We start from the raw sequence: 12500 nt of genomic DNA, 5'->3' as shown, positions 1-12500 counted from the left end.
CCATGATTCAAATTTCCCGTAAGAAATCGCTACTTGTTAGGGCACAGATTCAATCACGGACATATATCATTCCGTCACTTGTTGAAGGAAAGGGTGAGATGTCATGGGACATGAATGATAATCATGACAAAAGCAAAAATTAGACTATAACAGTTTCAAATACAACCACGCGCTCAGTCGGAAAAGAATCCCCACAAAGATGTGTCTTGAAAGTCCTTATTTCTTATCTATCTTATCTATCCCAAACCACCCTCCCATCTTTTCCATTAGCATACATAAGATAACCCCATCATAATATTATTATGTGAAAATATTAGAACATTAATGAACTTTAATGACTAAGTTTTTCAATCATGTAATCACACACAAGGACTTCACTTTCCCCTAATAATTGTAACTCCATGCCAGGATACCGCCCACGTCCCTAGCGTCCTTTCTTCGTTCCTGTTCCTCGGAATAAAGACGACACACTCAGTTACACCAAAATTGGGCTGACGAGAATCAAATGAACATGACTGCTGTTCCGTTCCCCCGGCGTCCTTCTCTGTCTTCTTTATCTCATATACGCGGCTTTAGAGTAGCCAGGTAACTTAATATGTGTAGTTTGGAGAATAACAACGGAAGCGCTTTTTTTTGCCCCGACAAAATTTCTACAATCCATTCATTTTCCTTGTTTCTTTCTCTCTCTCTCTGTCTCTCTCTCTTGTGGGTGTGTTTAATGTCGTCTTGAAAGATGGTGCATTGCAATTCGCTTTTCTGGCCTTAGAATCTATCAGCCTGTTAGTCATTCTTTTTTTTTCGCTTCCGTTTTGAGGTTTTTTTTTTTCTGGGTCATCCGCTAGATACCCTCTCTCCTCACAATGATTTCCTTTCTTTCTTTCTTTCTTTCTTTCCGTTGCTTTCTCTCCCGGCGTTCCCGATATTTTTGTTCTATTCTTAGCACCAGCGGTCGATCATCTTGTGTGTCAATTTTTATGCGGCATCCGCTTCGTATCCACCTCGCTCTGTGGTGTTGATGTGTTAGTTACTGCGTGTTTTGGGTGTTCAGGACAAATCGCGTGGAAGACTAAAAGGAAGTAAGAGGAAAAGGAACGGGGAAATGAGGGAAGAAGAAAGAGAGGGAATAGGGAATCCCAGAGAGAGAAAAAGAGGGAAGGGAGAGGGAGGCGAGAGAGAAAAGGAGAATGAAGCGAGAAGGAAAGTGGTGAAGGAAGCGAAAGAGACAATAAAATGGAAGCAAGGGAGACGAGGAGAGGGAAAGTAGAGGGGAGTTAAGAAGAGAGGGAGAAAGGGAGTAGGAGGAGAAGAAGAGGAAGGCGAGGGAGAAAGGGAGAAGGAGAGGTGTAACTGGAACTATTCATGGAATAAAGACTGACGTGTGGAATGGCAAACAAGACTCTAGATTCAGGTAAGTAAAGAACAGACGGGAGAGAGGGTAAGAAGAGGGGTAAGAGACAAAGAAGAGAGAGAGGGGCGGGGGGACACAGAGAAAGACAAGAGACACGTACGAGAGATAGGAAAAGAAAGGGGGAAGGTAAGCAATCAAAAAATATATATAAATTATGGAAAATACGCGAGAGAGGACGCCACTGAAGAGAAAAAGAAAGTCAGAGATAGATCAGTGTCGATAAGGAAAAAGTGCGATAAGAAGAGAAAAGGAATGAGAGAAAATGATTAAAAGAGAGTGATATTTCATCCTCATCAGATTAAACCTAAATTCAAATCAGAATGATCATGAATAAACAATCAGCGAAATGACAGGTATAGATAAACTGTGATTATGCTATCAATAATGCGGCTGCACATTAATAGAAATAAAATATTTCAATGCAGTTTATCGAGACATCATTTCTCAGTTAGATTTCAATGGCCAAACTGCGCCAAGATGCTACAGAATAGCTGACTCACAACTCATCACATCACAGATTCTGCAATTCTCATGGCAGTGAACGCCCATACACACATTTCTGCGCGCACATCCATTTCCCATAGCCCCATAAATGTATCTACATACACACACACAGACAGACACACAAACACACACACACACGCGCGCACACATATGCGTCTGTATATATAACCTTCATACTTGATCCCTAAGCCTCTCCTGACTCACAGGAGTGTTCCGGGCTCCTGTTTCCCAGATGACATCTAGCCTGAAGCTAGATGTGAACCTTTTAATATGTATATATACATATATATATATATATATATATATATATATATATATATATATACATATATATATATATACACACATATGTGTGTATATATAGGTATATATACATAAATATAAATATGTATGTATGTGTGTGTATGAGTATGTGTGTTTTTATATATATGTTTATATAAATATGTGTATGTATGTATGTATATATATGTATGTTTATATACATATATATAGATATATACATATATATATGCGTGTGTGTGTGTGTGTGTGTGTGCATATGTTTATATACATACATATATATTATGCATATATGTATGTGGGTGTATATTTGTGTATATATCTACAAACACACACACAGGCATATGTGTGTGTATATATATATGTGTGTGTGTGTATGTGTGTTTGATGTGTGTGTGTGTATATGTCTGTGTGTATATGTGTGTGATGTGTGTGTGTGTAACGCACACACGCACACACACACAAATATATACAAATACACACACACACACACACACACACATATATATATAAATATATATATATATATATATATATATATATATATATAAATATATATATATATATATATATATATATATATATATATATATATATATATATATATATATATATATTATGCATATATATATGCTTGTGGGTGGGTGGGTGTGTGTATGTATGTATGTATAGTTTTCTTTCTCTCTCTCTCTCTCTCTCTCTCTCTCTCTCTCTCTCTCTATATATATATATATATATATATATATATATATATATTTATAGAGAGAGAGAGAGAGAGAGAGAGAGAGAGAGAGAGATGGCATACATTGTGCACAGAAACACATTCACATGTAAATGTATTTAATTGTATAAGAAATGCAAAAATGTAAAGGGAATCTCCCATTTCCTCTTCCACATTTCAGGGTTATTCTCTTCGCCTTCTGCCCGGTTCCCTCTTTCTCTCTCTCTTTCCCTCTCTTTCCCTCTCTTGCTTCATTTCCTGATACGTACATCCGCTTGCGGATATGCCGCTGAAGGAATGGCTCTGTCAGTAAGTCTCGGTCTAATGGGATTGATAACTCTCTCTCTATCTATATATCTATCTCCATATCTCTCTCTATGTATATATATAGCTGTCTCTCTATTTTTCTCTCTATCTATATCTATCTATCTCTTTATTTCTCTATCTATCTGTTTTTCTCTCTCTTTTTTCTCTTTCATTCCATTTCCTCCTCCCTCTCCCTTTCCCTCTCCCTACCTCCCTCCCCCCTAACCTCCCGTTCTATCTATCTATTCAAATATCTATCTATCTATCTCTGACTCTCTCTCACTCTCTCTCTCTCTCTCTCTCTCTCTCTCTCTGACTCTCTCTTTCTATCTATCTATCTATCTCACTCTCTGTCTGTCTGTCTGTGTGTCTGTGTTTGTCTGTCTGTCTGTCTGTCTGTCTGTCTATCTATCAGTCTATCTATCTATCTTTCTCTCTCTCTCTCACTTACGCATTCACTCACTCACTCACTCACGTACTCACTCAGCCATCTCAGCCACGAGATTTCCTTCGATAGTCTTTTATGTCAATGCAATGCACAAATTCCAAAATTCCCGCTAGCTCTCCTCACGGGAATATTCTTGAGCCGCCGCCATCTCAGACAGGAGGTAATGAGACGCTTTTTGAAACTGATTATTATTATTATTTTTTTTTTTTTTTTTTGTGGGGGGAGTAAATTGCTAAATAGATGATTGAATAGATTAACATAAACGAATAAATTAATAAATCATCAACTTTCATTTCACGTCACCGAAGAGGAATGGGTACGGGTAATGTTTAGCAGACAAGGGAAACAAATCCAAGAAGTTCAAGAACCACAGCTCTTAGATGAAGTGATTTTTGCAGCCTAAAACACTTCTGGTCTCCCTGAACAGCTCTACAAACTAATTCAATTCAGTCTGATTTCCGTATTCAGACGTGACTCATCCATGGCCTAGGCTATACCAGCGATCCGATGCTGAGTTCACTGATAACCATAACTGGATGGTGACGATGCTGAGTCCGGAGTCCCGTGGAACGCCAGCCACCACCATGAAGTAAACAGCAAGTAGAACCTTTTCACTTTGATCCCCTTTATGGGAAGTCAGTTCTTTTTGAGGCCTGATAATATTTTTTTAGTTTAACAATGATGGTGATGATGATCATATCAGTACGAAAGATTTTGAAAAACGTCGATGAACCCATTGCCTGATGAACCCAGGCAATAAGAGTATTTGGAGATACTGGTACCTGAGCAGAAAGACCAAGCTATGTGTCTTCAAACCCTTGATGCTGTCAGTTCTGTTTTATAGGCGCGAAACCTGGACTATCAACTGCTTTGATACCCCATGATCCGGCGTATCATGGGGGTACAGTTGGCAGGGCCATGTGTCCAACCGACGGATACGCTGTGAGACTGGCATGGGACCTGTTACTTGTATAATCCAGGACCCCCAACTCAGGCTATACAGTCACCTAGCTTATTCCCCTGTGGATGACCCTGCCCATCAGGTTGTCTTTTCACAAGATAATCCTGGGTGTAACCCCCCTAACGGAAGCTTGAGGTCCCAATGAGCTGGTGAGCTGGACCAGAGGGCTACCCATACTGGAGGGGTCACCAGTGAGGAATGAAACAAAATGGCTTCCTGGTGCACCAAGGCCTATGAGAGGGGATGGTGCACCCACCCCTGGTTCATTCCATCTTGGGCCAGGGGTGGATGTCTTTGCCGTGCATGGCATCCCGTATTATCAGGAGACAGGAGTTCCAGAGGTCTGGAGGTTGAGTGATGCTGCACGCTGTGCCCTGCAGCTAGCAACCTACCTCTTTGGTCCTCTATTCTGGTTAGACGGGTGGCTTGATCAAGGATCAAATATGGCTTGGGTCAAGCAGGCACAGTCCAGTCGGTAGAGCACAGGTCCCGCGACTACCATCAGCACTGTATTAGTGATTGCGTATATTTCCTCACTACCCCTGTGGCTGTTGGGAAAATTTGAGTCCCAACTATAGCTTCCTCTCGTTGGACTCCATGGTGGGTGGGGGGGGGGGGGGGGGTTAGGAAATGAAGGTTTATAATTTGTATGGTTTCTGCAAATTGGCAAAGAACTTGTTGACGACCTTCGCAATCCCCCGGCCAATCCCTCTGGAACATCACGTATTGTCACGCTGGAACCTAACCAGATTCCAAAGGCCAAGAATGGGAATCGTAATGGTTCCCGAGCTCCCAAACCAGGTAAGAAGGAGAAAAGTCCTCCTCAATCCATTAAGGAAATCTTACCTAGTAAATATGAAAGTGTATCATATAGTAAATTTCTAGTAGTGAAGACCATTGATGGTGTATCTATCATGGATCTTGATATTTTTGAAGTACATCGGAAGATAGTTGAGGTATGTCAACGTGATTCTCGCATCACCCCACAGTTAGATGGTAGCCTGATAGTTGAGGCTTCGTCACCAGACGAAAGTGACCGTCTGCGTGCTATATGCGACATTCCTGGGGCTCAAGTCTCATGTTTTCCTCACAAAACCCTCAATCAGTGTAAGGGAATTGTCTTTTCCCGAGACCTGATGAGGTATTCTGAGGAGAAACAGAAGAACTAAAGAATTTTAATGTAGTGGCAGTAAAACGTTTTAAGAAGAAAGTTGATGGTTTGGAACAGTCGACACCAGCTCTTCTTCTAACTTTTCAATCGTTAGTCCTACCTGAACCGGTTAAGCCATATGTGCCCAACCCTATACAGTGATTCCACTGCCAGGGTTATGGTCATGGAGCAAACACTTGCCGTTTTAAGGAAAATGGACAACCAAGGGTATATGTGAAATGTGGTACAACAGGTCATCAAGGAGATGATAACTGTCCAGGTCCAATATGCTGTTACCACTGCAAAGATCATGAAACTTCATCAAAGCAATGTAAAAGGTACAACTTTGAAAAAGAAGAACTGGTAATAAGGAGCAGGGAGAAAGTTAGTTTTGCAGAAGCAAAGCGACGTGCTCGTGTGCTGTTTGCACAGCCGGGTAAGTCCTTTGCCTCAGTTCTAGCCCATCCTCCTTCCCGCCATCCCTTACCCTCCAATACTTCTAACACCACACACACTGCCTCTACCTTTAAACCTCAGTCCGCAAATGCTGAAAGTGTCTCTGGTGAGTTGTTGCACCAGAAACGGAGTAGGAGTCTATTGAGGAGACTCCTCCTCCCAAAGTAAGGTCTTTGGAGCCATCAGTTAAGGCTCCAGAGGCCTCAACGGTGAAAGCTTCAGCTGACACCACATTCACAGGGGCCTCTGCTGCTAGGCAGAATCCCCCTGAAGTAAAGGCTCAGGTACACCCTTTGCACAGGCAGAGGAATCCTTAGCCTGTTCAAAAGACTCTTCATAGAGTCGGGTCTTTGGAGCCACCAGGCAGGGCTCCTGAGGCTACCACATCCACAGGGGCCTCCGCTGCTAGACAGAATGCTCCTAAACCGAAGGCTCAGTTCCACCATTTGCCCAAGCAAAGAAATTCTGAGCCTGTCCAAAGGAAGCCTGTGGAAAAAATAGTTCCACAGTTAAACAACCCATCAAAAGGTACTCCCAAGATGTTGGAAATGGACAGCCTAAAGGTATTTGGCGGGCCTTAACCACAGGTGCTGCCAAACACCTTATGAAGTAGTTTGTCAAGCTGAAGAACTGGATACCCTAATCCAATGGAATTGTCAGGGAATTCATGCAAAATGGAAACAACTGCAACATCTGATAGCTTCATGTAATCCAGTTTGTGTATGCCTACAAGAGATTATGACCAAGGAAAATCGTCAAATATCCCTGAGAGGATTCCAAGTTCAAGCCCATTATGGAACCTTTGATAATGGACCTCATGGAGGAGTAGCAGTGATGGTACGTCAGAATATTCCCTTCCAGGCCATCCACCTGCAGACGACACTGCAGGTGAAGGCTGTGAGAATAGGCTTGACACGACCTAACACTGTTGCATCCATCTATCTCCCTCCACATAATCTCAACACAGATGATTTGGAAGATTTACTTGGGCAGTTGCCTCATCCATTTCTACTCTTGGGAGACTTCAATGGTCGGCATCACCTCTGGGGAGACACTTTGTGCAACCCTCGGCGAAGGGCCTTGGAGTCCTTGTTCTCAAGAGTAGATGCAGTTTTACTGAACAGTGACGTACCCACACATTTCCAAATTCAAACTGGGACATTCTCCAATATTGACCTGTCAATTGGTTCACCTGATTCACAGTTGAATTTCACCTGGCAGGTCATGGAAGACTTACATGGAAGTGACCACTCTCCAATACTTGCTGACAGGAAGTTTAGAGTGAGGGTGGGAAACAGCTTCTCTAACCTGGAATATCAGCTAGAAGAGGTCCCACAAGGGAGTGTCTTAAGTGTGACCCTGTTTGCCATTGCTATAAATGACATCGTAAAGGTCGTTCCAAGTCCTGTCTCATGTAGTCTATATGTGGATGACTTTACACTTTACTGCTCAGAAGGAAGCTTACAGGATGTGCAAGGACACATGCAGACTACAATAAATCAGGTTGTGCAATGGGCAACATACCATGGGTTTAAATTTTCTCCAAGCAAGACCATGACTATGCATTTCCACAAGTGTGGAAAGTTCCATCCTTCCCTCTATTTAGGAGCAAACCCACTGCATTTTTTCCAAGAGATAAAGTACTTGGGTATAATTTTTGACTCAAGGCCTACATGGATGCCTCACATTAAACAGTTAAAGGTGAAAGCTACAAAAGCGCTTAGTATTTGCAGGTTCTTTCACACCTATCTTGGGGTGCAGACTCACAACGCTTCTGCGGCTTTACCGAGCACTTATTCGTAGTAAACTTGATTATGGATGTGAGGCTTATTCATCTGCAACTCCCACTCCCACTTTCAGGTCTTCACCTGTGGAGTCCCTGTATGCTGAGAGTGGAGAACCACCTCTTTCATTACACAGGGACTACATGAACTTGATTTACTACACGAGACTACAAAGGATTCCGGGATCTCCTACATCCAGATTGGTTTTCAACCCCCTTGAGGATAGCCGATCCTATAGTAGGAGAATGAGGAATCTGGTGGGAGATCTTAATCTAAATCTCACAAAGGTTCTGGCTGTTGGAACTTCCCAAGTCCTCCTTGGACTAATCAAGTCGAGCTCGATTTGGTCGGAATAGGGAAAGGGGAGAGATCCGAAGCAGAAGTCAGAGAGATATTTCTTCAACACACTTCTAAGTACCAAGGATCATATGCAATATATACAGATGGTTCGAAATCTGAAAATGGTGTGGGCTTTGCAGCAGTGAGCAGAAGGAAGACTGCATCTGGCAGTCTTTCTCGATCAGCTTCGATTTTCAATGCAGAGTTACATGCTATCCTTGCAGCAGTCAAAATTACTAGAGATCTTACAAACCATTTCGTTGTAATATATTGTCTCTCGTAGTGCCCTGCAAGCAATCAAGAGCTTAAACTCGTCACATCCAGTGGTGAGGGAGGTTCAAGATTGGCTTGCAGTGATGTCAGCACGTAAAAAGATAACTCTGTGTTGGGTGCCAGCACATGTTGGTATCAGTGGGAAGGAGCGAGCTGATCAGAAGGCCAAGGCAGCTGCCACTCAGCCCTGTGATGCTCGTTTTCCTCTCCCACACACTGACTTGAAACCCAGCATCAGGAGTTGTCTTCGTGATAAATGGAGGGAACAATGGAGGCATACCTCTAGAAATAAACTGCGAGAGATTAGAGATGACCTTGGCAGTTGGGTGACCAGCATCCACCCCAACCGACAAGTAGAAGTTGTAAGAACAAGGCTGAGAATCAGGCACACAAGACTGACTCATGGGCCGATTGTGGCTAAAAGTGAAGCAAGCTGTGAAGAATGCCAAGAACCATTAACGGTCGCACATATAATGGAAAGAGGAAGGTACTTGTCTCCCCCATATACACTGACAAATGTATTTGGGGAGGACTGTGACATAGGTCTTATTAGTTTTCTCAATTTTTTGAAAGTGTCTTATCAACAACTCACTAAGAGAACTGACATCAGTCCTGGACTAGTTTACTGTTATCTTTGAAACAGTGCAATATAAAAAAATATGGAAATAAGGAGCAAGAAAATTAGTTTTCTTAGGGCAAAGCAACAGGTCTGGTTGTTGTTCGCACAGTAGCTTACATTTGCCTCAGCTTCAAAATACTGTGTTTGTCACCCTCGCATTCTGCCACAATAGATAAACTCTTGTGTGTGGCAGAGGATATTGCAATATCTTTTTCTCACCAGAAGTATACAGGAATGAGGGGTTTCTTGAGAAAACGTATGTTTCTCTAAGGTTCTGGTTGTTCAAGTCGCTGCTACTCTTAGAACTCAGGGGTGAAATCCTTTCTGGGGGCCGTTAGGAGTCTGAAACCCCCTAGTGGAGAGGGTTGTGGTACTACCAAATAGGTAAAAAACTAAGAGCCTCCGGGTATCATTTAGGAAAGGGAAGAAGAATATAGAAAGGACTGATTTCACTTTACAGTTGGATGATAAAGATAGTTAAGAGAATTTCTGGAAAATATCTTTATTTATTTACAGCTATACTTGTTTGAGGACCATATTATATACAACATTCACGAGAGCTGACTCTTGAGGTTCACAACACCAACAGCTCAGAGTAACAATAAATAGAACCAAGGAAATCTGTCAACATCGCTACATAGTAAGCCGGCCACCTTTCAAGAGCTCATTCATGCCTAACAGAATTCGTAGTTGATGCCGTTAGGAGGAATGCAATGGAAGGAAACGGACACGGTGGTGGCGGTGTTCTCGGTGTAGGCTGTGGTGGTCATGGTGGTGAAGCTCTCCAGCCCGGTGAACAGCTTGACCTCGTTGTTCGTCTCAGGGACTTTGGCACCCTTCTCGTCATGGGAAGAGTCCAGGAGGATCTCACGCATGCTGTCAGCGGCCCTAGAAAGGACGAACATTTGTATCACACTCCGTGTCCCTTCCACTAATCAGTGTCATACGTCTGCTTAAAACGAGTTTTTGTTCATCTACATTTCTAACAGCACTGGTTACATAAAACACATAAGTCTATCTCCTTACCAGTCATTTCCTACTCTGCAAAAAGTGGGAAAGAAGCCTTGTTTGACTTAAGGGCAATACTCACATGAGGTTCTCGTTCATGGCTTTGGCCTCCCTCTTCCTGCGTCCTTGGCACTTGGCGTTCTGCCCCAGCTCCGTGATGCAAGTCTTCATCGTCGTGGACCACCATGTGCTGAAGCGAGTCCGAGTCATATAGCCGCCGAGGAACTTGACGGTCGCGGTGGCGGGCTCTGGAAGTTACACGTTGGCTCCTTATTTCCGTCTCCTCTAATTGGCTTGGTTTTTAGACAGTTATGTATCTGTCTATCAAGTTGTCTATTTGCATCAGTGTCTCTATCTAATATGTATATATATATGTGTGTGTATGGGTGTGTGTGTGTGTGTGTGTCTATATATACCTCTCTCTCTCTCTCTCTCTCTATATATATATATATATATATATATATATATATATATATATGACACAAACACAAACACAGTAACGTGTACACAAAGATGAAAGCAAAACATCCGCAGTAAGAAGAGAATATGACTCGTAACGTTTCGAACTCTTCACGAGTTCCTCTTCAGACGAGTGGAAAACCGAAATGGATTTCGGTTTATTATTCGTCGAAAGAGGAACTCGTGAAGAGTTCGAAACATTATGATTCATATTAATTTCATACTGTGGCTGTTTTCCTTTCATATATATGTATGTGTGTGTGTTTGTGTGTGTGTGTGTGTGTGTGTGTGTGTATGTGTATGTATATATATACATACATGTATATAAGTATATAATTATATATATGTATATATATATATATGTATATACATATACATACACACACATATATACATATATATGTGTGTGTATTATATACATATATATGTATATGTATATTTATATACATTTTTCTCTCTCTTTCTTTCTCTCTGTATATATATACACATGTGTATGCATATATACATAATATATATATATATGTGTGTGTGTGTGTGTGTGTGTGTGTGTGTATGTGTGTGTACATAATATATATATATATATATATATATATATATATATATATATATTATATACATATATAAATACATATGGGTGTGTATAAATATATATATGGGTATATATATAAATATTTTATATACAGATTTAAGTATAAACTAGATACGATAGTGGTGTCCGAATGTATGTCAATTTGTGTGTGTTCATGTGAGCGAGAGACGGAGTCCCTGAGGCGGTCCGTTGTCGCTGCGACCTCGTTTGGGCAACTCCTGCGACGCCGCAGACTGATCGAGTGCAAGTGCAACCTCGTCTATTTTACACATATTGATGACCCAAATCTTCTCTCTCTATATATATATGTATACTTAACGAATGGATGGATATTTTTCAACAAATCAATAAGATTTTTATTATTGATTTCTCGAATCTCTATGATATCATTTCAGAACATGGGATATGCAATGTAAAGAAACAACACTGTGCATATGTTGCAGAGCTATATACAATGGGTATAATGTCCAACAATAGTAAGCATTTCATGTTTTTGGGTAGTACTTTGAGTATCCTTCATCTACATCATTAAATGATAATGAACTTCCAGTTTTATTGTAATTTCAACAGCACTTACCTTTTTACGAAAAAAAAGGCCTACGGTCTAGTCGAAGCGAAATGAAAGAGAAATATTTGTCAAACTGCCCATACGAGTCTAGAGCAACTATACACAACGTGTGGCAAATAGATAAAGAACAGAAATGGTCAAACCAGTCTAAATCCTCAAAAAGAAAAAAAACTCGGCTTTCTCCTCTCGAGGGCGCGTCTCGGACATTGTCTCGGAGACACCTGCCAGGGAATAGTCGAAATCATAACATTTCGACTATTCTCTGAATTTTCCCTTTTCCATACTATTTTTTATCACTTTGTTTGGCTATATTTCCATCCATCTCTCTCTCTATATATGTGTGTGTGTATGTGTGTGTGTGTGTGTGTGTGTGTACATATGTATGTATATATATGTCTATATTTTTTTTTTTTTTTTTTTTTTTTTTTTTGTCCATAATGAGAGATTGAAGCTGCGAGGACTTGGAGGAAGACAAGCCATGGGTTATTGCACTATTTACCTGACTCATCCTGCAGATTTGCCGAGGAAGTTGCGAGCCCGACCGCCAGCACTGTCGCGATGACTAACAACTTCATCTGTAGAAAGAAGACAAGTGATCGGCTCGTTTTATCCTTACAGTGGAGACAGT

At 41.3% G+C, this 12500-nt stretch overlaps 1 protein-coding gene and 1 long non-coding RNA gene across 2 annotated transcripts in view; both read right to left on the bottom strand.

Annotated features, from left to right (window-relative positions):
- Nucleotides 1–9778: 9778 nt before the first annotated feature.
- Nucleotides 9779–10427, bottom strand: LOC125045964. Its single transcript, XM_047643558.1, has 2 exons — nt 10339–10427; nt 9779–10136 (listed from the first exon to the last, which is right to left on the bottom strand). The coding sequence occupies exons 1-2, from the start codon at nt 10425–10427 to the stop codon at nt 9923–9925; spliced, it is 303 nt and encodes a 100-aa protein (XP_047499514.1). The 3' UTR covers nt 9779–9922.
- A 6-nt stretch (nt 10428–10433) lies between these two features.
- Nucleotides 10434–12500, bottom strand: part of LOC125045860 — a 2558-nt gene continuing 491 nt past the window's right edge. The window contains exons 2-3 of the long non-coding RNA XR_007116611.1: nt 12372–12447; nt 10434–10504 (exon numbers count right to left, since the gene is read on the bottom strand). This is a non-coding gene — a long non-coding RNA (uncharacterized LOC125045860). The remainder of the gene's footprint in view (nt 10505–12371; nt 12448–12500) is intronic.

Source organism: Penaeus chinensis, chromosome 38 (assembly GCF_019202785.1).
Source record: "Penaeus chinensis breed Huanghai No. 1 chromosome 38, ASM1920278v2, whole genome shotgun sequence".
Lineage (NCBI taxonomy): Eukaryota > Metazoa > Arthropoda > Malacostraca > Decapoda > Penaeidae > Penaeus > Penaeus chinensis.
The sequence above is the reverse complement of the archived record's forward strand: the minus strand, read 5'-3'. Positions and strand labels throughout refer to the sequence as shown.

Bases quoted from the DNA above. Each gene is read 5' to 3' on its own strand.
- LOC125045964 (XM_047643558.1), bottom strand. From the start codon at position 10,427: ATGAAGACTTGCATCACGGAGCTGGGGCAGAACGCCAAGTGCCAAGGA. The intron at 10,137-10,338 runs GTGAGTATTGCC...CGTCCTTTCTAG, and splicing joins GCCATGAACGAGAACCTCAT to GGCCGCTGACAGCATGCGTG.